General features: G+C 50.1%; 1 protein-coding gene across 1 annotated transcript in view; it reads right to left on the reverse strand.

The window, feature by feature from the left end:
• The window catches only part of WWC3 (WWC family member 3), a 118,296-nt gene that overhangs the window by 61,745 nt on the left and 30,748 nt on the right, over positions 1–25,803 (reverse strand). The window contains exons 2-3 of the mRNA XM_053891849.1: positions 14,407–14,516; positions 8,258–8,461 (exon numbers count right to left, since the gene is read on the reverse strand). Of these exons, the coding sequence (XP_053747824.1) occupies positions 8,258–8,461; positions 14,407–14,516 (314 nt within the window). The remainder of the gene's footprint in view (positions 1–8,257; positions 8,462–14,406; positions 14,517–25,803) is intronic.

Raw genomic sequence — 25,803 nt, forward strand, 5'->3', positions numbered from 1 at the left:
AACTTCACAGGGAAAACTAGCCGACAGACTTGAAATAACAGGATACGGCTAGACAAATACACAGCCACCAGCCCCCCAGCTCTCCTTCCTAACTAACAGGACCCTCAGCTCGCTGGGCGTGCACCCCTCCCCTGGGGGAGACTCAAGGTGTACCGAGTCCTGGAGGGGGAGCCCGATAGAGAAATGGTACCCCTGAGCCACCGAATGCACCCATGGGGGGGCCCACCCCACCGCTGAAGGACTCTTATGTGACAAGGAGCGGGTCTTTTCTGTGACTTACGGCTGAAACCATCCCAAATGATAAAACGGGGTTTCCTTATGCAGACAGCATTCACGTTAGCTTTGCTACAGTCTCTAAAATTTAAAACTTCCAGGACTGGGACGAGGGAAGAGGCAACTCAAGTACCTAAAAGAGTGAGTCCCTTTATCTTCAAATACGAAGGAGCGTCATGAACACTGGCATAACTTTTAATAATGTGATTTAACTTGCAAGGCCAAATCCTTAGTTCCTGACATCTGCCGGTAGGTCTAATGGAACCCGTTCCTGGAGTCCAAGGAACACCTCAGGGCACCAGCCTCCATTTTTCACGGTGTGCACTCCATGACATTTAAAAAAAGAATCATGCCTCTGTTAAGACACGTCTCCAACCTCAAGGTTTACGATAAATACCAGACCTTCGCCTCTGAAGCTTTCTTCTCTCTTGAAGACTTGAGTGGCCACAGCTATTAAACAGCTTAAGGAGCCCACTCAGGCTTACCGTAGTGCTTTGGGTAACACAAAAATCAGGTTACAGTGTAGCTGGACCACAGCGACATCAACTCTTGGAAAATCTTTGTGAGAGACGATGATCACGTCTCCCCACTTGAACGAAGACTAAGTTTCCAGTGCCTTGATCTACATCAGTCAAAAAGGGACCTCGGTCTGAACCTTGGGCTCCTGTGGGCCAGATGCCCCAGATTCTTTCATCAGATTAGCTTCTCCAACAAGAGAAGGAATGGACCCCGGGCTCCCCAGTGCCCACTGTCCAAGAGGTGAGCGTGGCCCGTGCATTTAGCACTCATGACGCTGCAGACCCCAGGACTTATTTTGGATTTTGATTTTCCAGGGTATCGAAAAGGGAAAACACGTCTGCTGGTGTGTCTGTCTCTGTCTCCCTGTTTCTCTGATACACACAGGCCTCCTCTGTGCCGTGGGAACCTAAGATCACCCCAGGGGGGTAACATGCTTTGAAAGACCAGTAGTCTTTCTCCAAAGACATCCTCTGGGCAGACTGCCCCTTAGGACCAGGTGTGCACCTCCAGGCATCGGCACCACAGGGAGCTGCTCAAGGAAGCCAAAAGAACCCTGGCAGACAGGATGGCAAGCCCTGACAGTTCCCATGCTGACAGGTACTAATTACCAGAGCAGCGACAAAGGCATGCACGTAAGTAACCCAGGCCAACAGAGGAGGGCATGACATTTGTTTTTAAAGGCACCATAAGCAAAGGAACAGAAAATATCAACCAAGCCCGCTCAGAGGTGACCTACGGAAGTAACACAAGATGCCACCAAATTCAGACTGAGAGTTCTCTCAGAAATGCTCTCTAGGGCAGACTAGGGGATTAGCTCTCAACAGACATAGGCTCTGCAATCGCCTTTAAGATTGAGTCTTGCCAACTAATACCCGTGAAAAATGCTGCGTGTGATCCATTTTTCCCCTGCCAGCTCCAACACGCTTACCCACGAAGGAAAACAGAAGGTTGAATGGATGGACTGTGGCCATTACACTCCCCTAGGTAGTAGAGGAGAAACCCCTCTCCTGGGTAACCAATGGAAGGCCGTCTTTGTGGGATGGGCCTAAAGCCTCAGAAAGAATGTTGGCAAAACTGATAACCGATAAGGTCAAGCTTCACCACCACCTAACCCAGGAATTCAGGGTGGGTCAGCACTTTCTCACGGGAGATTAAGCCAACTCTCCCAACCACCCGAAGATACTTTTGGTGCAGACTTTTGGTGGCTCCTAGGAGCCAGAGGCACAAAGTCATATTCCTGCTGCCGGAAGAGACCATCACAGTCAATCCAGACCAATGGATTCTCAACTCTGGGATTCACCTGGAAAGCTTTACCAAAAAAAAAAAAAAAAAAAAAAAAAAATGTCTGGCCCCACCCGAGGTCAAGGAGATCAAAATCTCTGGGAGTGGGGCCCAGGCAGCAGTTTTTAAAAGCCCCTCAGGAGATTATACCCTGTAGCCAGGGTTCAGAACTACTGGTTTAGACCAGGGGTTGGGAAATTTTTTCTGCAGAGGGCCAGAGAGTAAATATTTTTGGCTTTGTGGACCGTACAGCCTCTGTCTCAGCTCCTCAACCCTGCCATTGTAGCTTCTATAGACAATAGGTAAGTGAGTGGATGTGGCTGCGTTCCAATAATACTTTATTTATAAAGAGCCAGAGTGGACAAGATTCAGCCCAGAAACCATACATAATTTGCTGACCTGTGGTTTAGACTGTAATTCATCCCATGCAAGAATTCCTTCCAAAAGATCCTGCAAATGGTCATAATACTTCATCTGAATGCATCTAGGAGCTCAAGTTTCTCAGGAAGACTGAAAGATTAACTCTAGCATAAAAGCGTCTGACATAACAAATGTATTCAGTGGGAAAGGCAAAGAGATGAGCACATTAGAATGAAGAAAGTAGGGCAAATCAAGACAGAACCATCTTCTTCCTCTAAATGAGATATCGATTCACTCTTCACCCAGAGAGAATTCTGCTCACTGCATGAAATAAACGCGTGGAATCAAGAGACAAATCTTAAAATAGGTTTGAAAAAAGAAAAAGACCTCCCTGTTTCTACCTCTAGATGTGAGCAATGTTAATAATTGAATGTAGCTCCCCCTGGCTTTTCTCTCTGCTTTGTGGTGGGGGGATAACACACGTAAAGAGAAGCATACAAAACAATGAATTAATGCAACGCAAATACAAACATAACCACTCGGGTCAAGAAATACAAAGACCTCCAGTTCTTGGCATTTTCTGTTTTCATTTTTTATAGTTATAATGAAGGCGGCAAGAAGTTCCTTTGCTACAAAGATTTTAATAAAACTCCCTTGCCAGCAAAACAAGACATGAAGAAAGCAGGAGAACACGACAGGATGGAACTGTGGAAGAGAAACCGGTGTGCTCAAAGAGAACGAGCCCACTGCAGAACAGCTCCGTCCCCGTGTTCTACAAACAAAATAGGCCCGGGTACCAGGCAGCTCCCAGAAATAGAGTAGGATAGGGTTTTTAGCCTCACGGGGACATGTACGCTCAAATCCAGCAAGCATCTGCTTTTGCTTTGCTCAGGGACAGAAAAAGGTCAAGGTTTGGATATTCTTAGATACCAGATGGCCCAATATTGACACAAAATCTTTTTCTCTCCAGTGAATGGAGTTTTATTCCGGTGATTTCCACAACCCAGGGAGAGATCTGTGAAGGGGGTAGGACAGATGCACGTCATTTCCTCCCGCCCTCCTGCTCCAACATTAAAAATGGCTGTTTTTGGGGCGACTGGGGGGCTCAGTCAGTTGAGCGTCCGACTCTCGATTTCAGCTCTGGTCATGATCTCATGCTTTGTGAGATCGAGCCCCACGTCGGGCTCTGTGCTGACAGCGCAGAGCCTGCTAGGGATTCTGTCCTTCTCTCTTCAGCCCTCCCCTGCTTGTGCTCTTTCTCTCTCTCAAAAATCAAGAAATGAACATTTTAAAAAGTAGCTGTTTTAGTTACTTCCTCTGTTCCCCATCACTGCCTAACTGTTCCCTACAATCAGCCATTAGGGAGACAGAAATCGTGTCCCCAGCATTTGGGACATACCAATACCAGGTGCTAAGTAAGTATCTGTTGGAAACTAGACGAATAGTTTAGCAATCCTGCCATGGGCCACAAGAAAGCCAAGACATAGAAAGTGCTCTGCCTCCCACTCGCCCCTCTGAGTGTTGCAAACTTGCCAGAGGCCTTGTCAATTTATAATCGGTCTTTACTTCTAGATAAGTTGAACAGGACAGGAGGGCAGGACAGGAGGGCAAAGTGTTTCAAAAACACAATTAGCTCCTTTGAGCTGCCTCTTCCATGCCTAGGAAACAGTACGCAGCACTGAAGGCTACATGCACAAACAGATCTGGGTTCAGATCCCAGGTCTGCCATTTACTAGGCATGTGACCTTGAAGAAGTAACCTCGCCTCCCCAGTATTGCTTCTCACGTGTACAACAAAGACAGCATCGTGTGCTTCGTAATGTTGCAATCCGAACGATGCACAGAAAACTCTAGCTCACTGAACACTGGTTCATTTCGCTTCAAGTCACTGCCAATGAAGGAAGTAACGAGAAACGGGTCCAAGTGTTATCCTGTTCCCAGTACCGGAGCAAGGAGACGCCTCCCTGCTTTAGATGACTAGCAATCTGGGCTGTGTGAGACCGGTGTGGTCAGAGAGAATTCATTTGAGTCACTAACAGAGTTTTCGTCATCGTAATTAGTAGTTCAGGTTAAATGGCAAGTTGAAAGAGCCTGGTCCAAACCCCAGGAGCAGCAGCAACCTGGTGAAGCGCTTGGATTAAGTCCGTTACGATTCCATGTGGCGTCTTATCCCAGATGAGCCAACAGGCCCCAGCAAAATCCACTGGCACCTCTAGCCCTTCGTGAAAACAGGCTGGCCCTATCTGGCCCCCAAGGCCACTTATACAAGTGGATGCAGAGATTGTGTCTACACAGAGACTTCCAGCAGGTCAGGATTCTGATGGGCATGGTTCAGAGTGTCAAGTGACACCACAGAGTCATCTGCTTCCTCTACTGAAGGTTTCTTCATGCACCACGCAGGATGGCATCTTGAGTAGCTCTTTTTTACTGGGCATTAGGAAAATTCTATGGAGCACAGGAAGGAACATTACCGAGTGCGATTTCCTACACGCCCAAATGTCAAAGCCCACGGAAATACAAAAACTGATGGTGAGGGATATCCCATCGTTACAGGGCTACAGGTTCTGAATGCTCTTAATCCAGGGGCTCGGCTTTGGCCCGGGATTCCTCCCTCGCCTCCCCCAGGGCTGGGTGTGGAATCCAACAGGATGCACTAAGGTCCTCCTCTACTTGCACCCTCACAGGCTCAGGTCCAGAGGCCCCACGTTCACCACGACTGAAGTCTCAGCTGCACTGGTCGTAGGCAACATGTAAGAAACATCTCCCCTTGCTGCGATTTTTCTCTTCAATCACTGGAAGAAAGTTCCTGCCAAATTTGTCTGGTCTGTCCTTCCCCCATTCCATCCGTAGAAGAAAAATCAACCAGAGGGCCTTTGGAGATCTAATCAAACCCAACTATGGAACAGATAAGGTCCCTAAAGGCTACTGGGAAGAAACATTCCATTAGGTTGAATCATATGAAACTGCCTATATTCAGCCCTTTTTAAGCTACAGAAAGAACAATTCTCTATGGTTCGGCGTAGCTTCTACTAAGTAACTTTCGAAAAGACTTAAGATCGCTGACCATAGGCTCTCAGGAACAGTTGTAAGCCACTGGTGCAGCTAGGCGTGACCTCGCCGTACCAACACCATGGGCTTCTAATCCTATGAGCTCACTAAGAGAGACCATAGGCTGGGTCATAAAAGTCATCTCAATAGATTTCAAAACATTGAAATCTTACATAGTGGAGTTTCTGACCACAATGGAATTACATTAGAAATCGGCAACATAACATCTTTCAAAAGTCCCAACAACTTGCTTTTAGAGAACCCAAAAAGAAACAGCCAATCTGGGTTGACTGAAAACGAAAACACCAACACCTGCGGCATGCAGTTAAAATTGCACTTGGAGAAGAATTTCTACCTTTTAGAGGTTAGGTGAGAAAATAAGAAAGGTCTAAAATCAATGGTCTACGTTTCTACTTTAGGAAGCTAGAAAAGGAAGAACAGAGTAAAGCCAAACTAAGAAGGAAAAAGTAATAAAGAGAAATCAATAAAACAGAAAACAGGTAAGAAATAGGAGGGGGGAAAAGCCAGCTCATTATAAAGACAAACACAATCAACAAAAGTTTAGCTACACTGAGGAAAAAAAGAAGACACAAATTAGGAACATTGGGAATGATAGACAGGACACCACCTAGGAGTGTCTAGATCTTAAACGAACCGTAAGGGAATTCTGCAAACTTTATAAACTTGACGACCAACTTTATAAACTTGACAACTTGGCTCGGCAGTCGGCAAATCTCCCTGCAGGCCAAATCAAACTTGTTACCTATGTTTACACTTTATCAGAACAACCCACACACGTTCGTTCGTGTATTATCTCTGGCTGCTTTTGCATTATAACAACAGGGTTGAGTAGTTGCAGCTGAGATCTTGTGGCCCACAAAGCCTAAAATATTTACTATCTAACCCTTGGTAGAAAAGTTTGCTGATTTTGGATTCCATGAAATAGACGAATTCCTTGAAATACACAAATACTAAAACTGATTCAAGAAGAAACAAACAGGGGCGCCTGGGTGGCTCAGTTGGTTGGGCGACCGACTTCGGCTCAGGTCATGATCTCACGGTCTGTGTGAGTTCGAGCCCCGCATCAGGCTCTGTGTTGACAGCTCAGAGCCTGGAGCCTGCTTCAGGCTCTGTGTCTCCTTCTCTCTCTGCCTCTCTGCCTCTCATGCTCTGTCTCTGTCTCTCTCAAAAACAAATAAACATTAAAAAAAATTTTAAAAAAATAAGAAACAAACATCTGAATAGCCTTATATCTATAAAAGACATAAAAGACATTGAATTTATAGTTCCAAACACTCCCACAAAGAACTCAAGATCCAGATGGCTTTTCTGGTGAATTCTATCAAATTCTATCAAATACCAATCCCACACAAACTCCTTCCAAAAACAGGAGGAGGGAACACTTCCCAATTCGTTCTGTGAGGCCTGATACCGAAATCAGAGAAAGACATTATAAAAGAAGAAACTATGGAGATAGGAAACCAACCTCTAAAAATTCGCACTGAGCTGAGCACTGCGTTCTGACGAACAGTTAAAACAAAAACCAAAAAAAAAAAAACCTAGTAGATATCAATATCCAAAGAACAAGAGATAAGACAAGCTGGAAACAACACAGCATTATACTTGGGTCCTGACCTTCTCTCGGGACATGTGATAGCACTGTCTTCAGTTCCTGTTACAGAGGGGAACCCCCACCCCTCGCTTCCCCACAGCTTGTAAGGCGTATTCACCTTCGACAGCGGCTGCAATAAAAAAAAGACCTATGGCCCCTCTGCCTTAACTCCATTCTGACTCGCAACACAGAACAAAGCTCTGACTGTGTCTTTATTATTCGCCAGAGCCAAGTACCTGGCAACATGGCGGCCACGTCACAGGTTAAGGCTTCCCGTGTCTCAGCGAGACTCAGGTTGTTATCACACAAAACCTAGTCGTAGCACCTCCACGCATTCTTCCCGAGCTCACGGGCACCCAGAACGGTCATGGCCGTGTGCACCTGTGGTGGACTGTTAAGTGTGACAGCGCTGTGGGGAAGAGACTGGCTCAAGCAGTGACTGACTGTGTCGGTAACGAGATGCTTTGGTTTCTGAGACGGGACCGGGCTCCTTCAATACCTGAGCGTCTGCCGAGTACTAAGGAGATGGGAGCCCACGTCCAGTAACCTCTAAAACGAAGAGGGATTCCTTTTGAGAACACCAGTGTGCATCCATCTGAGGCGGGGAGGCCCCCCGATCTTCTGGGTTACACTGAGTTCCTCCGCCGTCAGCGTGCCGCCCCAGAAAGGACTCTACAGAGGGACAGGTGCTTGACACACGTGATGGCTCCCGAGCCTTTCCACGCAGGATCGATGAAACCACTGTGCGGCCCTCCCGGGGATCACCCCTAACACGCCCTATCGGTGGCGGAGGGCTCCGAGTGAAGCCCTTTTCCGCACTGACGAACACGAGACACGAGGTCGTTTCGTGCCGCTACCTGAAATCTGCTTGTTGCTCTTCTACCTTCCCCACCTGAATGTGATGCGATGAGGGCAGGGACCTCTGCTTCCTCAGGCTCCGCCGCATCACGGCGCCTGGGCACAGGGCGAGCACTTGGCAAATACCCACTAAAGGAGTGGCTAACGGAAGACACCTGATTCCAGAGCAAAATACCGACGACCTAACGATACGCGGTTAGAAACTTTACGGAGCCGTCTTGCCCGAGTCAGGTTCGGTGTGTGCAGTAAGCCGGCGGAGAGGTGGCTTCCGAAGCCACGCGTTACCCACGGGGGACAGTCAACTCACAGCTAGCGTACGAGCGGCTGTCGTCCTCACACATTTTGTGCAGCTGCTGGTATTCCTCCTGGGCCAGCTCGAACCGCTGCTGCTTAATCTGGTAGATTTCTTTCTTGGCATTGAGAGCCTCCTGGGCCACGATCAAATACTCCTTCAGCATCCGTTCCTGCTCTCGCCTCCACTGTTCTCTGGGATCCTCAATCTGGGTAAGCTCTGAAATTAAAAGGGCGAGAACGTAAGTGACTTACAAGTAAGGTCTTGAGGTTGACCAACAGTCACGCAGTCACGTGACTGGCCGATATGAAAATTCACTCATTGGCGGGATGTGCGTTATGGAAGCGACCTCACAACGAAGCTTCCTGAAGCGTGGAACCCCTGCCGTTTGTAGATCCACAGTTGGAACGAGAAGAAAACTCTAGGGATATGAAGAAGTTTCCCGCGGAGGAGACGATACCAGACAACTGTTCACACTGCGAACAAACACTGGCGGGGATGAACCCAAATGAGCTCTCCACTGTCAAACTAATGGCTCCTCCCAACCTTCTGGTCACTGACTTCTCTGACCCAGAATGCCCTATGACCTGGCTGCTCCCCTTCGTCGGGCCTCTGCACCAGACCTGCAGCCCCTCTGCGTTCTTCGCGAACTTCCTTGTCTCCTCCCACCCATAGATCCCAACCCCCCCCACCATCTTCCACTCCGGCTTTCTCACTCTCCGTGGGAGGCGCATGCCTCCCTCTGGCTCCAGCCTCTCTCCTGAGTTCCCGTTTTTCTTCCGGCTGCCTCCTAGGTAGATCTCCACCCGGACGGAGCCAGAGGAATTCTGAGTCATTCGTTGAGGCAGAACTCATTCTCACATGGCGCCCGTTCACCACCAAACCCTCAACCGATGCCAACAGGGACACAGCAGTCACCTGCTTCTCCTTCTGCCCCCTCTCGACGTGAGCAGCATCATCCAGATCCACCCACTTGGCCAACCTGGGGCCCATCCTCAGAGAACACCTGCTCTTCTCCCTCACCCAGAATTCTCTGCGGGCCACCAAGAACTGGTGCTTCCTGCCCCCTAGAAACAATCGTGGCTGACGACATGCCCTTCTCTCCATCTCCCCTAAGTTCAATCAGATCCTCACGACCCCTCTCCGAAACCACGCAGGTGTCCTGCCTCCTCAGTGCGCTCACCAGAGTCGCCTTCCTAACTCGGCTTGCGATTCTTTAACACACGAACGTCTTTCAAGGCAATATCCTCCTCATGACGCCGGAGTCCCGAAACTAACTTGCCAGCTTCACTCCTAGTTTCTGTCCTCCCCCAACCAAGACGTCCTCGAAAGAGGCTGAATTTTTCCGAAGTCTCCATCATTGGAAATGCTCGTCTGCATTTGTTCGTGCTGCTTGCGTCCTCTTCCGCCCCACCAGGAAACCCTACCGTCTTCTGAGTGCCTTTGCCAAAGCACCTCCTTTCTGAAGCCTGCCCCGCCCCTGCAAGCACGTAATGTCTCTCCACGACGGCTGGGACTGCAGTTCTTGGCACTGGGCACGTGACCGTTTTCACATTTCTGTTTCCCCCCCCTAAACTACGAGCCCCTCAAAGGCAGGCATGGAGCCTCGGTCATCATTATATTCTCAGGACCTTTTCCTTCATCTGAAACCCAAGGCAAGGCCATCACTAACTGCTGACCGCAGGAGCACCGAACGAGCGGTAGGAAGGGGAGTCCGCTCCACAGGCAGAGGACAACGGTCCCGAAATCAGAGCCTGAGACTGAGGCGGCAGACTGAGCAAATGGGCAAGACCCCCAGACTCGGGAGACGCTCCCCTCCTCCACCGCCACAAATCTCCTAACAGGGAGACGTCAGCCGAAGCGTTGCCCTAAATCAAATAAAAACTGCAAAGCGGTGTCCCTGTTCCAAATTTAGAGACCCCAGGCTATGGTGGCTCTGTTACAACCATGACACATTGGTAAATACGTGCAGGCTGCTGGCACAGGAGTGCAGGGTACAGGAGTACCCCAACCTTACACAAACATGCAAAATAATTCATTTAAAGCGGCTTGGGGAGCTCCCCTCTATTTGCGAGAAGGGGTGCTGCCTGATTCACGAAACATGTAATAAAGCCAATCAGATCTTCATAAATAAGTAAAACAGAATAAAGTGTGCTCGGTCAGCTCTACGGCAACAGCCAACAAGGTAGAAACAAGCCTAAGTCCAGCAACTGATGAGGGGATAAATAAAGCAGGACCCATCCGCACGATGGAAGGTCATTCGGCCACGACGGGGAATGAAGTGCTGCTTCCGGCTACAGCGCGGACGGACCTCGAACACATCCCGCGGGGTGGAAGAGGTCAGACGCGAAAGGTCACACAGCGTAGGATCCCATCTACGTGAAATGTCCAGAAGAGGCAACTCCAGAGAGACAGAAAGGAGATTTAGTGGTGGCCAGGGGCTGGGAGGCTGGAGGGGAGAAGGGGAGTGACTGCTAATGGGTTCCAGGTTTGACTCTGGGGGAGTGGGGTGGAATGTTCTGCAACTAGAGAGGGGCGGTGGCTGTCCAACAGTGAACGCACCAAACGCCGCTGAACTCCACACTTTAAAATGGCTAATTTTCGGTTTTGTGGATTTCACCTCAAAACAGTTAAAAAGTAAATTTTATGTCACGTGCTCTTTACCACAGACACACACACACATACCCCCCCACACACACACACGCACACACAAGAGCTTGCTAGGATGTTTCAAGTAAGTTCTCCCTTTAAACCCCCTTCCTTCGACACCCACCGCCCCTTTCACACTGCCACTCTAGGCCCCTACTGGACAGCCTCTCCAGGCCTCAAAAGCCCACGCTAGACGATAAGAAACCAAATATAATGACAACGATCAGGGTCCTGACCGAGTCCCAGAGCTCACGTTCAGCGGGCCCAGGACGGGGCCAAATCACATCTGTAACTGCCGGGTGTCAGCGACGCCTGTGTGTGGCAGTGAGACCCGCTGCGGCCCACCAGCACTGCCTGCACTCTGTCCAGTGCCCCGGAGGGTCTTGGGAACCTTGAAGGTGGTCAACCAGGGTCCCTCTGGTCCCTCACACCCTACTGCCCACCTGCACGGTTCCAATTTAGTATCTGACTCTCTGGGTGCTGTGCCTTTAAAGAGTTTTAAAGTTGTGCTATGAAGAGTTGGGTTCTGGGGAGCAAGTTTTCTGGAATGTGCTGTTTGGCCCTCCATGTACAAACTATTGCAATAATAACCTTTCTTGTTCCTGCAAGAAAAAAACAAAAGAGTTGGGTTCTCTGAGAGAGGAGGCGGTGTGATCCCGGAGCTGATGTCTTCACCAGCATCACCCACGGTGCTGAGTCACCCCACTTATACTCACCGTGACTGGAAGAAAGTCCACGGTGACTACTCAGTTTTTGGGTTCAAGGCCACGTCTAGAGCGTCGTGTGGAATCCTTGAGGTGCGCACTGGGTCTCACTTTGGGCCCTGTGTCCCCAGGGCCAGCACAGAAAGGTGCTCTAAAACAGTCGCCGTGACAGTGAGCAGGTGAGCAACGAATGCCCACAGCAAAGAAGGGGGCACACAGGGATGAGCAAGTTGGGTTTACGAGAGAGGCGAGCCAGAACGGGTCCAGGACCTCAGTGGCAGGCTGGCTTTCCGGAAAGATTGTGTAAGGCAGATGCCTCTGCCATTCAGTAATAGCACCTGGGCCCAGGGAGGCCAAAGACTGATGAGGAAGCCGCAGTGAGCATGTGCCCAGGCCCACGGTGCAGCGACCCCCACCTGCGGGAACATCCCCCATCTGCGGGAGCGGCCCCCACCCGCGGGAGCATCTCTCACCTGCGGGAACATCCCTCACCTGTGGGAGCGGCCCTCACCTGTGGGACCATCCCTCACCTACGGGAGTGACCCCCACCTACGGGAACATCCCTCACCTGCGGGAGCATCTCTCACCTGCGGGAACATCCCTCACCTGCAGGAGTGGCCCTCACCTGCAGGAGCATCTCTCACCTGCGGGAACATCCCTCACCTGCAGGAGTGGCCCTCACCTGCGGGAGCGGCCCCCACCTGCGGGAGCATCTCTTACCTGCGGGAACATCCCTCACCTGCGGAACATCCCCCACCTGCGGGAGCGGCCCCCACCTGCGGGAGCATTTCTCACCTGCAGGAACATCCCTCATCTGCGGGAGTGGCCCTCACCTGTGGGAGAAACCCTCACCTGCGGGAACATCCCCCACCTGTGGAAGCATCTCCCGCCTGCGGGAGCATCTCTCACCTGCGGGAACATCCCTCACCTGCAGGAGTGGCCCTCACCTGCAGGAGCATCTCTCACCTGCGGAACATCCCCCACCTGCGGGAGCGGCCCCCACCTGCGGGAGCATTTCTCACCTGCAGGAACATCCCTCATCTGCGGGAGTGGCCCTCACCTGTGGGAGAAGCCCTCACCTGCGGAAACATCCCCCACCTGCGGGAGCATCTCTCACCTGCGGGAACATCCTCCACCTGCGGGAGCGGCCCCCACCTGCAGGAGCATCTCTCACCTGCGGGAAAGGCCCTCACCTGCGGGAGCATCCCTCCCCTACGGGAGTGGCCCCCACCTGTGGGAGCATCCCTCACCTGCGAAAGCATCCCTCACCTGCGAAAGCATCCCTCACCTGCGGGAGCGGCCCCTCACCTGTAGCAGAGGCCCTCACCTGCAGGAGCTGCCCTCCAGCAGCTGGGAGGGCAAGCCCAGACAGCAAGACACCTTGAACACACACTGTTGTGAGACACCAGGTCGGCTGGGGCTACAGGGAGGGCCATCCGCAGCTGGAGCCTCGCTAAGCACAGCGCCCTGTCCGCTGGGTGGTGGATTTACCCAGAAGCCCTCCTGCCACTTGGGTAACTACCTGACAGGGCAGACGGGATGGGGCCCCGTCTGGGGCAGTACTTATCCCCACTGTCCAGTCTTGGGGCAAGAGCCACAATCAAGGGCAAGGCTGACCGCCAGGCACCAGAAATTCCACTGCCCGGGGACTGAGAAAGGAAGCCTCGCCACTCGGGTTTCCAAACGCTGACTCGGGAGGCCGGGCTGGAAGAGACAGGCAAAAATCGGCCCTGAAGACACCAACCTGGGCTGACTGCACTACGGGACAGGAGAAGCCGTGGGACCAGAAAGAGCTTCGAATCACTCACGTGGCAGGCATCGCGAGTCTTCGGGCCCCCCGGGCACCCCCACACTTAATAAACTGAAGGACAGAAAACACGCTGAGGGGAAGCCGTGCTTGGTGTCCTGAGGAATGAAAAATGTCGAACGACAGAAACACTGAGGGTAGCTAGAATGAAGCCGGGAGGGAGTAAAGAGCGGGAATCTGAGTGACAAGTGGGTCCCAGCCGGGCCAGATCGAGGAGGGCTGACGAAAGTGCAGCAAGCCGAGAGCGAGCGGTGGAGAACAGATCTCTGATACAATGGAGCTTGTGAACCAGGGTGTGTCGACCTCGGCACCACTGCCGTTTCGGGGAGCTGTCCTGACCAGCGGACAGAGTTCAACGGCACCCCCCGCCCAACCTCTGCTCACTGGACGCCGCAGCACCTCTCCCGGCCGTGACCACGGACAAGGCCTCTGGACACTGCCAAGTCGTCCCGGGAGACAAAACCAGCCCCGATGGAGAGCCACTGCTCTAAACGGTTCTTTGAAGAAAGCTTGCGAGGTCAAGGGACCCTTATTTTAGCTGTGGTCTTTACACAGTTTTCGCCCTCCCCAAAGATCAAAAAGGTTTGGTGTACTCAAGTTAAAATTAAGTGTGTAAGACAAAATGAAGGTAAGGTAAGCACTTGGGTGTTCATTGTTCCAAGAACCCGTAAGCTCCACTTTGCAATAAACAACCTTCTCATTATGAAAGATCTTTCTATTTCCAGACCGCCTGGGAACGTAGTCCTTCTATTAGCCATTAAAACTCCCCATTCAACATTTTCCGTGCAGTTCGGAGCAACACACAAGCAAGGTAGCTACGTAACCACTTCACTTTCTGAAGAACTCAACAAACAAAAACTTCAGGTTACATTTATAAAATCCGGTCCAATGCCGCATCGGATAGTAATGATTGTTTTAGCTCTACAAAAAGAGTTCTTAGCATCTCTGAGATCAACATGAAAACTCATTCACATGTAATAACTCAAATGTGGCAGTCTACTTACTATTTATGTGGTCCATGTAATAAATTCCAATTTGCTTATCATATACAGTTTCCCATCCTAAAGGAAGTTCATCCCCAACACAATCGGCAAAGGTCAATGGCTTTGTTATCCTGCAAAATAAAATTATGAAAGCAAATTTGAAAGTCAGGTCAATTTCGTGTACGTTGGCTTGAATCGACTCCAGAATTAGATTTTAATACAAAATTAGATATTATCTCATCTAATTGACTGCCTTTGCTCCAACTATTTAGGTGGAAAATTAACTGACTGGCTTTGCCCAAATAATAATCAGCAACAATATCTGTACGCTTGCAGTTAAAAGCATTCCTATGTCAAAATGCAACTTTAAATAGCAGCGAAAAGAGATATGGACAGTTACAAAACAGGTAAACGAGCATCTTCTTCCAAGCACTACGTTTAATGAGCTGATGACACTGGAACCTTCCACAAGAGGACACCTATGTTTTGTTCTCATTCCTTTACAGATGCCCCCCACACACACACACACATACACACACAACCGTTTGCATGCATTACAGCTTAAATCTATCTGAAATGTATTGGTAAGTTTCACCTACCGGGCATCAGAAGTTAAGGAGTGAAACATTAACCACTGACCAAATGCAAAAAGCCCAGCACGCGTGGCGACAATACAAGGAGATACCTACTAAATAAATACTGCCTGTATTCCTTATACAGTAGGAGGCAGAAATTGCCAAGGGTCCTTTTTTGTTTTCTGGAGAAAAACAACAAAAGCGCATTGTCTACAGACCTCTCTCCTTGAAGCACAATTGATTAAGGAAACCTTGGCTTGACATACATACATAAAAGGTTTCCAGATGGGTTTCTTTAGGGAGAACGTCCCCTCCCCCACATCCCATGATCACAATGATTGACAAGACAGCTGTTGGATGAAACAGGCCACACCTTATAATTGTCTGAGTCTGGGCAGCTATCTCTTCGGTCGTCTCTATAAATGCACACTGACTGGTATGCATGGGAATCCGATAACCTAAATTTCACCACCTCAATCTTCCCACATCTTCTGTTCAAGTCCTTGGCCCCAGGAAAGTGAGATACCACAACCACGGCCAAACCTCACAAGACCAGGATGATTTCTGAACATGTTATTTCCCCAAACTGGTTCGACAACAAGGCTCTGTCTCTCCCAGTAGCATTTAGAAACTGATAAGCGCCATCAGAATGGAACAGATTGTAATTTGTCTCCATTTTATACATAGTTTGTAGACGTTAGAGTCAACATCAAAACAGAAATATACAGGAGGCAAGATACACCACAGACAGCCTGCCAACTACAATGCACTCAAAACACACAACATCACAGGATGAGCCTAGTGCACGCCACGCCGTCCCGAAACACCAACGTCCGGAGCACGATTCCTTTACAGGTCGGGGATGGCGTGATGGCGGCGTGGCTCCAAGTCAGGCAGGTAACAGTAGGGCGTTGTGCGTGATTCAAGTCCCGAATGGGATCAAACCACACCAAAAACGACGCTACTTCAGGATAAATGGGGCCCTGAGCACATCTCTGCCATTCTTGACTCGCACATAAGCTGGGAGAGAAATGCTCAAGCACAGGTGCATTCCAAGCACATTTACATCTGTGATCTCATTTCGTCAGCAAAGAGAGGTGGGAATCCTGAACTAGAGCTACTGAGGCCAATTCACTTCATAATTCAGAACTGTTATAAAACTCTCTGAAGTTCATCTTTTCAATTTTCTGTCCAATAACCAGTACAGGGGATTATAATAACACTTCCATACTTGTTGTTCTAAAAATAAACCAAATGACACCTCTACTGTTCTAGTAGTGAATTTTATGTTGGCCCGATAGAGAAGCCGGATGTCTCTGACTCCACTTTCTTTCTAAACGAGGCATGGAGGGGCGCCTGGGTGGCTCAGTCGGTTGAGCGTCCGACTTCGGCTCAGGTCATGATCTCACGGTCCGTGGGTTCGAGCCCCGCGTCGGGCTCTGTGCTGACGGCTCAGAGCCTGGAGCCTGTTTCAGATTCTGTGTCTCCCTCTTTCTCTGACCCTCCCCTGTTCATGCTCTCTCTCTCTGTCTCAAAAATAAATAAATGTAAAAAAAAATTAAAAAAATAAACAAGGCATGGAGTTTGCACAGTCATCCACAGAATCAGTACTACAAAGCTAGCTGAGGAGGAAGCACGCCTCTCAGAGTCCAGCTCACGCCAAGAGTAAGGTCCCTGCACCCACATAGAAGTTTATCAAGTCCTTGCTATTGGTCTTATCGATCCACAGGGCCTACACCTTGAGCCCATTTACTTACTTGATGGTAGTCTGAACAGGCTCAATGATGACGTTTCCCAGCTCCCAAAAGACAGAAGTGGTAAGCTAGAAGGCAAAGATAGGGATCCCTCGGGCAGGCAGAACGTGGCAAAGGGGCCAGCTGACAGCAAGCAGGAGCACATAAACCCGCTCCCTGGCTTCATCCATCATACTGTGAATGAAACACGCATGCCTACAGCAGGACACCCGTGACAGCCAGCTTCTAAGAGGGCTCCCAATGCCTCCTGCCTCCTGGTGTTCATGGCCTCACACAGTCCCCTCCGCCACAGAACAGGGTTGAGCTGTGCAACCGACAAGATACTGAGGAAATGACGGTGCGTGGCCTCCGAGATGCAGTCATAAAAGACACTGTGCTTCCATCCTGCTCTCTTAGATTGCTGGCTCTGGGGGAAACCGGCAGCCAGGTTGTGAGCTCCCTAAAGCGGCCCGATGAAGAGACCCAAATGGGGAAGAACTGAGGCCTCCTGCCAACAGCCAGCACCAACTGGCCGGCCATATGGGTAAACCACCTTGAGAGTGGGTCCACCAGCCCCAGCCAAGCCTTCGGATGACTTCGGCCCCGGGCAGCATCTTGAACACGACCCCTTGTGAGACCCGATCAAGGCCCACCCGGTGAAACTCCCATATTCCTGCACCACAGGAGTCACGTGACATAATGCTCACTGTCATGTCATTTGAAGCCACTAAATCTCAGAGTGATCTGTGATGCGGCAATAGGAAACCAATAAGACACCTAAGCTCTCACTTCCCTTCCCAGTCTATCGTCAGATCCCGCAGTGGACATTTGTGGTGATGATCCAGGCTGTCCTCTATTAGGAGGCAGTGAAATGCAGAGAAGGCTCTTCATCCTATTGCAGAACATTACAATAAACATCCATGCCGATCTTCTGATTCATCCATCTACCAGGCCGACACACCCTCCAGACTTCCAGACGGTTGTGACTTCATGGCACACAGGCACATTCTGGCATGACTTTCAACAACAGCATCGAGCGTGTCTAAATTGATTGTCCTAATCATCATTCCGAAATATTTATGGGACAAAGACTTCACGGTTTTCTGTTGCACAGCACAGGCCATCCTTGAATATTTGAAACTGTACCAATATCAAAATGATGTCTTTCTCCCAAGAAGGGTGTTGGTGGGTAACATTGCTTCAGTAATGACTAAATCACTTCAGATGAGAGGTTCGGTCTTAGGATGTATTTGATCACGTTGATGTAATGAGGAGAGCTGAATAAATCCTGGTTCCCTTTTCACTGTCAGAAGGCCAACGTCTGGGAGTCTGGAACAGTGGAGTTGTTTTGGTGTTAGTTTTTCAGCAAGGAGTGCTTTCTGGCTGTTGTTGGCTAAAAAGCAGGATTCCTGTACGTCAGGGGGAGGCCTGGAGCCACCTGGGGGAGATCTCATACTCAGCCAGAGACGACCAGCACCCTCGGCAAGGTGCTGGGCTTCTTCCGGGACAATCTTGTGACCCTTCTTCTTGGTGACGCTCATCCCTCCGAGGGGGCGGAGACACTGATGTCCAATGGCCCCTCCTCGAGCGCAGTGGCTGTCTGCAGGTGCACGGCACTGAGTGCCAGGATAGGCCCAGACTGGGGTTACGAGTCCTCCCTAAGGCAAACCCAAAGTTCTGTCTTCACTCACTCACAGGCAGGCCGGCCCAAGTTCCTGAATTCTCACCTCCCCAGAAACCTGACGCTAGATTTTTCCAGCCGACACCTTCCCACAGTCACCACACACAGGCTCAGGGGCATTTTTGTTTCTATTACAGTTTCCATTACAGAAAGTTTAGGAAATACACCTGAATAGGAGAGAACCGTCCATTCATACCGCCACTCAAATAAAACCATTATTCCTATTTTACTGTGTTTTCCTCCACCTTTTTTCTGTGTTCTTTTCACTCTTTTTTTAATGTTTTATTTATTTTTGAGAGAGAGACACAGGGAGAGAAACAGAGTACAAGCGAGGGAGAGGCAGACAGAGAGGGAGACACAGATTCTGAAGCAGCTCCAGGCTCTGAGCTGTCAGCAGAGGCCAACACAGGGCTCGAACTCGTGAACTGCAAGATCATGACCTGAGCCGAAGTTGGACACTTAACTGACTGAGCCACCCAGGCGCCCCTCTGTGCTCTTTTAATTTGTTTTTTCTGACATAGTCACGCTCACACAGTATATACAATTTTCTGTCCTGTCTATTCCACTCAACTTTGTAATGTGTAACATCTTTACTTATTAATTCATACCTGGAGCCTCCCCCCAAATTACTGGAGCTGGCCTAACACTATAGCCCAAGTATTCTGTCTCCCTTCTTAAATTATCTGCAAACATCACCTAGAGGAGTGGAATAGACTAAGCTCAATCTTAAATGAGGACAATTATCCCATTTCAACTGCCTTTGACCCCTAGTACGTAATCTAGGAATAAAAGAGCTTGCGTTCTTACCAAGCGTTTGCTAAGGGGATTAATACAATTCACCTAAGCACTCTCCTACTATTGACAAGCTATATTATTTCCTGACTTCTGTTAATACGAATATGCATAAGCAGTGCTTGAGGAAACAGCGCAGCAATTTCTCAAAACAGCTAAACACTCAGTTTCCATATGACCCAGTAATTCTACATCTAGGTGTATACCCAAGAGAAATGAAAACGTACATCCACACAAATGAAGGTCCATGCTGGCATTACTCACAATAGCCAAAAGGTGGCAACAACGAAGGGCCATCAACCGATGGATGGATAAATAAAACACGGTCTACCCATTCAATGGCATATTATACAGCCATTAAAAACACAAGAAAAGAACGCAGTATGGACACTTGCTACAACACGGATGGACCTTGAAGTCATTGCACTGGGTGAAAGAAGCCAGACGCAGAAGGCCATGTGTTGTGTGGCTCTACCTATAAGAAATGGCCAGAACAGGCAAGTCCAGTGGGGCACAAAGTAGATCAGTGGTTGCCAGGGGCTGGGGGCGAGGGGACGAGAGTGACACTAATAGGTGTGGGGCTTCTGTTGGGAGGGATAAAAATGTTCTGGAATGAGACAGTGACGGCTGCACAATGTGAATACACTCAAACTCATGAACTGCACGCTTTAAATGGTGAGTTTTGTGCTATATGTGAATTACATCCCAATTTGTAAAACTATGATGAAAGGAACATCTCTGTATTAGAAAGCTCACAATCTGCATTTACAACTATCTTCCTCAAGAGTCCAAGAAGTAAAGTTTCAAGGTTGAAGAACATGACGCTCTTTTCCCCGTATCTCCAACCCAATGTAAAACATTCACAGTAAAGTACGAAAAATAGGAGATAAAATCACCTAAAGCCCAGAAGCCCTGGATTCACGTTTTCATTTCTTTTCCTCTCTTCTCTGTCCTCCAGCTCACTTTTCCACAGCTGATACGACACCACATACAATTTCGTACACTGGTTGGTCTATTTCCTCGTGCCCTTTCACTCCGCGTTAGCACCACTTTCTGTCATGCTGGAATCTTCCATCACTTGCAGTAAAAAGCATAACCCATATACCAGGCACCTCGAGTCACCTCTTCAGGTATGTCCCGACACTCTGCTCTTTATTGTCAATGACGAATGTGAGCTTCCAGTAAGCACTTGACATGAACTGCCCAAGTGCGTGACCCCTGCCAGAGAGGTAAGAGACGGTCTGTCTCATCACCCTCCGGGGAAATCTACAATGCACTTGCTCAAGGGCTCAGAACAAACCCGTAAGGCACAAGCGGGCTTTGCTTTCAGGCAACAAGTAGGTAGCGAGCACAGCCTGAGTTTGATGGCATTTTCCCGATGCGGGGGAGCTGGGGAAACATGGAAAGCGATGAACCGAGAAGCAGGGCACCCACTGTCCCCACGCTTCAACGCATGCCCTGACACCGGCCGGCCCTCACCAGCCCCTCACCTCGCCGCCCCGTCTGAGCGACGCCAGCCAGGAGAGGTGCCCCTTGCCCTCAACAACCACTCGGACATAGTCCCCTCGCGGAGTCTCCCCTTAACAAATGGTTCTTCTCGGCCTCAGCAGAGGAGAGGAGTATGTGTCGCTGGCCAATCTTACCAGAGCCGGTGCACAAGAAAGGAGAGAGTGATGGACGGCACAGATGCCGGTTTCTTTCGTTCCCTTCCGCCTGCTGCATCCCCCAGGGCTCTTTAAGAAGGTGGCATCGGGCCGCCCCAGTCGGTGCCAGTTCCAAGAGAGCCATTTACTGCCGAGAAACCCTGGATGAGTCATTCTGTTTCTCTCTGAGCCCCGGTTTCCAAATCTTCAAAATGGGGATGAGCCAACAAACCCGCCGGGCTCGTGCTAACTGGGGGTGGCCTCTTTAGTTACAGCATGGACGCGGGCTGCGGCCGCTCCCCTTCCTGCCTCCCTGTTCTGTCTCCAGGAGACTCGTTTCGGACCGTATTCGTCTCCTCTTGCTGCTGGAACACATGATGACAAACGTGGTGGCTTGAAACAGCATAGGTTTTTTATCTTACAGTCCTGGAGATCAGAAGCGCACTTTGGTTTCACAGAACTGAGCAGGCTGTATGGATCCGAGGGTCTGGGAAGCCCCTTCCCTACCCCCGTGACCCCCCACTGCACTTACAGGAGCGAGAAACTTCTGTTAAGCAACTGAGATTTTGAGCCATTCGTTAGAGCACTTGGTTGGCTAACGCATTCGGAGATCTGGACGAAGGGCAGAGAGAATCAGAATCAGTGAAAAGTCTGAGTGTTTCGCCTCACTTGGTTATAGGGGCGTCCTTGGTGATTCAAACCGTGTTAGCCAAGCGCAGGCATTATTTGGAGAGGACTGGAGAGTCTGTCCTTCCCCTACGGAGTCTTGGGGGGGAACGGGTGAAAAGGACCGCTGCGCATATTTCTGTTCTCAACGGTGCTGTCACTTTGTAGTGCAATCGCTATTTCACCTGGCTGCCTCCCCTACTGGTCTGTCAGCTCCTTGAAAGCAAGGATGCTGTTTCTCTAATCCTTGCTTTTTAAGCCAGAGCCCTCGCACACAACGGGCCTTCACGAGACCGTGTGAGAAGTTGATCGGGACAATTTCAGAGACTGGTACCATATAAAAACCAAAATGGAACCAATGAGCAGTCGAGAAACAACGGGAAGAGACAGACTCGAGAGAGAAAAGGGCACTCAGAATTTGACTGAGCTCACAAGGTCTACGTTACAAGAAAAGCAGGGCTCAGGAGGCCAAGGCACTGTGGGTTCATTCCTGCCTCCGACAGCTCTTCTAGATACATCCTGAGAAGGAAGAAAGGCAGTTGGGCAGGCCACACAGCTTGAGGAAATGTCCCTGAAGACCTCCCCTAGCTTTCTATTCTGATTCTCTACCGACCAAGCCGACGGCTCACCTATGCCCTGGTTTCCTGAGCGTGGGCCTGTCTACCGGGAAGGGAGCAAACAGAGGCAAGATCGGCAAAGAATAAACTGTCCGAAGGCAACCAGTCTAGGAGGTATTTCGGGAGACCAGCAAACTTCCCGGAGGCTCCCCCTCCCCAGCGATCCTCCTGGTTCTCAGATGGTTCACACACTGGTGAAAGAAAGTCACGACGCCCAAAAAAGACCACGAGCTGGCGCGTGAGTGAGCACAGGGTCCCTCGGTATATATTTCGTTGAATCGCAGTGACAGTGGACACAGACAGCAATTAACTTTTGTAAACTTTGTGGGAGACAACCTCCAACCAAGGAAACCATAACCACTTAAGTGGCGACGAGCCTCGGCAAATGCCTGTCGCACTGTGGCCTCCGTTTTCTCATCTTTACAGCGGGGTGGTGAGGCTGAAAGGCTGTGACCATTATCGAGGTTCCTGAAACTTCTTACATACTCCATATTTTTTTTTGTCTAGAAACTGGAAAAATGTAATTAGTATTCTGACTTAGCAGAATACTGCACAAATGGCATGCAGTTTAAAAGCCTGGGATTCAGGTGCTAGAATGCAGAGCGGAGCAAGCAGACCCCAGGCCGCTATGGGATGGGAGTGTACCACCCAAAGAAAACCACACCCAGAGGGGCGCCTTAGCACAGCCATCTGCCTGAGAGCTCCAGCCAGCAGGGTCCTCTGCCGTGAAAATCACAGAGAAAAAGAATTTCTCGTGGAGCCCATCGAGTGCCCAGTCCCAAGACAACAGAAAACACTGTCCACCTCCACGAATGAGCTCCGACGGTACAAGCTAGAGCCCGCAGAAGATAAACGTCAGCCCAGTGGGTGGAAAGAATTCTCTAGGGCGGTGCTATCCAAGAGAAATACAAGAGCCACATACCGAATTCAAACGTTTCTAGCAGCCACACTTAAAAGGAAACCGGTGAAATTAAGTTTACTAAGATATTTTATAGGGGCGCCCGGGTGGCTCAGTTGGTTAAACAGCCGACTCTTGATTCGGCTCAGGTCATGATCTCACAGTCATGAGATCGAGCCTTGCATCAGCATGGAGCCTGCTTGAGATGTTCTCTCTCTCCCTCTCTCAGCCCCTCCTTACCCCCCCCCAAAAAAAACCCTATATATATATATATACATATATACGTGTATGGGTGTGTGTGTGTATTTTTTTAAGAAACCCAATATATTGAAAAAACTATCACTTAACGTGATGATGATAAAAATTTTAAACAGATATTTTACCTGTTTTTCTACAAAGTGTACGTTTTACTCACAGCCCACCTCATCTCGGGCTCACTACGATGGGACATGCACAGTCGCCCATGTGGCAGCGGCTACTGGGCGGGACAGCATGGCCCTAGGGGTTCCCCTGCTCTACCGTCATCTGACTCCACGAAAGGTCACCGCGAAATCCACCCACTGAGATGCTGGGCCCTTAGGAAATATCTACACTGAAAAGCCTTCTTCCACAAGCCCGTAGTGGGGATCCTAGATGCTTTCTAAAGTCTCTAAGACCACAAAACCTCATGCAGGGAACTCTGCTTCCCTCCGGCTCCTTGCTGTTCACCTGCATTCCCAGCAACCTTCAGGAACTGCTTTCCCCGACTTGGACTGTCCTTTCCCTTTGCCACGCCTCCCTCCCATCCCCCTCCAATTCAAATCCTAGTCGTGTCCCAGGATGTGGCACGGAATGCCTCCTGTCCGTACCCAGCACGTCCCAGCAGGAAGTAGGCAGCCCTTTCTCTCCCAGCCTCAGCACTCTCTCTCCTCCCCGGACATCCATGAAACCTACAAGCGGAACGTGGTGATTCGTTCATGTCGCATCTCCCCCACTGTCGGTTCCTTCTGGGCAAGAACCGCATCTCCCCCAACTCTGCCCTGCCCCCACGGAGCTCCAGAGTGTCCCGTAGGTGCCACAACCGCACACGCAGGGGAAGTTACTGGCTTGACCTGATCGATGGCGAATGGAGTCTGTGGTCGCTCTAGAGCTGTTTTTAGATGTCTCTGTCTCGACAGAATACGTTCAAGAGCAGGTGTGCAGATCTGAGGCCTGAGAGACTGGATCCCAAGGAGCGGGCTGAAGCGTGGCGGACGCCTCTCTTCCTCTCGGGGACGGGACTAACAGGTGCTCAGGGGCTGTTTACTATGCGATAGGAAACGCGGGCTTGTCAAGTTAGAAATGGCATCCTGGACCCACGGCACTAACCGACGGGAGCCAGTGCAGGCTGAGGGGCCCTCACGAGGAGACCCAAAGTCAGCTGTGGGTCCCCCAATAGTCCACAGCTGCCTTAAAAGCCCACCTGCCCATTCCACGCCCGTGCAGACCAGCGGCCCTCAGCGCCCAACCTGTACAGACGAATCTGAGTTTGTCCTCCTCCCTGGGCTCCAGACCAGGCAGCTGGTCACCAGGGAGAGTCCCAGCCACTGCAGTTCTCTCTCAGCAGGGAAAGTGGAGAAATGACGACTTCCAGGAAAGTCTGACTTCTGGAATCTGTCTTTGCCAAAGAGGAACCAGAAAAGCAGGCATTCCAAAATACACATAAAAGACAGAAAGCAGATCTGTGGTTTTGAGGGACTGGAACAGGAAAGGGGACATGCCGGGGGTGGGGGAGACGGGAATATACGAAAACCAACTCATGGTCATGGTCATAAAGCTGTACGCATCTGCTAAAACTCCTCAAACTACACTGAAATGGGTGAATTTTGTGCTGTGTAAATTACACCTCACTAAAGGTGTATTAAAAATACACACACACACACACAGGGGCGCCTGGATGGCTCAGTCAGTAAAGCATCCGACTCTTGTCTTGATTTCAGCTCGGGTTATGATCTCACAGTTTGTGAGATCGAGCCCTACGTCGGTCTCTGTGTTGACAACACAGAGCCTGCTTGGGACTCTCTCTCTCTCTCTCTCTCTCTCTCTGCCACTCCCCTGCACTCTCTCTCTCAAAATTGTAAGTTGTCCAGAGTGTTTCATATGATTTACAGTGGGAAGAAACAATGTCAAGATTCCAAATCATATGAAACACTCTGGACAATAGCTAGCTTCACTGTCATCTCACATTAAGCTGTTACGTGCTTCTGGCGATTCTGATCCATAGATTCCAAGTGATGGCTCAACAGTGTCCCAGAACGTCCTCCAAATAGCTGGACACATGCTGACACACTCTCTAAAGTAACCGTTTCCGATCCTCTGCACTCATTCATCACCTTACCCTGTATCGGGCTCTCGTGTGTAGTCACAACCCATTCATGAGCGGTGAAAGCCACCCGGCAGGTCGCAATCAGTGCTTTCGTTTAAAAAGAAAATCTTGGAGCCCAGCACGCCTCTGAGGGGTAGCATGGTACATACGACGTTATGAAACTTGTCTTTTGGTCGTGCGTGCGATACAAAACAGTCCTTCCTTCCTTTCCGTAGCAGTCAGCAGTACTGGGAAGGGCGATGCTCTGGTTTATACCCACAGGCAAGTGCACCCAGTCATACGTTAGGCACTTCGGTGTAGGGCTACCGCCCACCTCCCCGCAGTCTTGCAGACACAACTGAAAGTGTGCGGCCACACCCGGCAGCCGGGGGCAAACCCGCATTGTGCTCTGGCCAGACAGGGAGAGTCTCCTTCAGTCAGCACAATTTTAAGCGATGGGTCCACGATCATCACCCCCAGTTCACCCAGC

This window comes from Panthera pardus, unplaced genomic scaffold (genome assembly GCF_024362965.1).
Source record: "Panthera pardus isolate Hobbes unplaced genomic scaffold, ASM2436296v1 HiC_scaffold_27, whole genome shotgun sequence".
In the NCBI taxonomy this organism is placed as follows: Eukaryota; Metazoa; Chordata; class Mammalia; order Carnivora; family Felidae; genus Panthera; species Panthera pardus.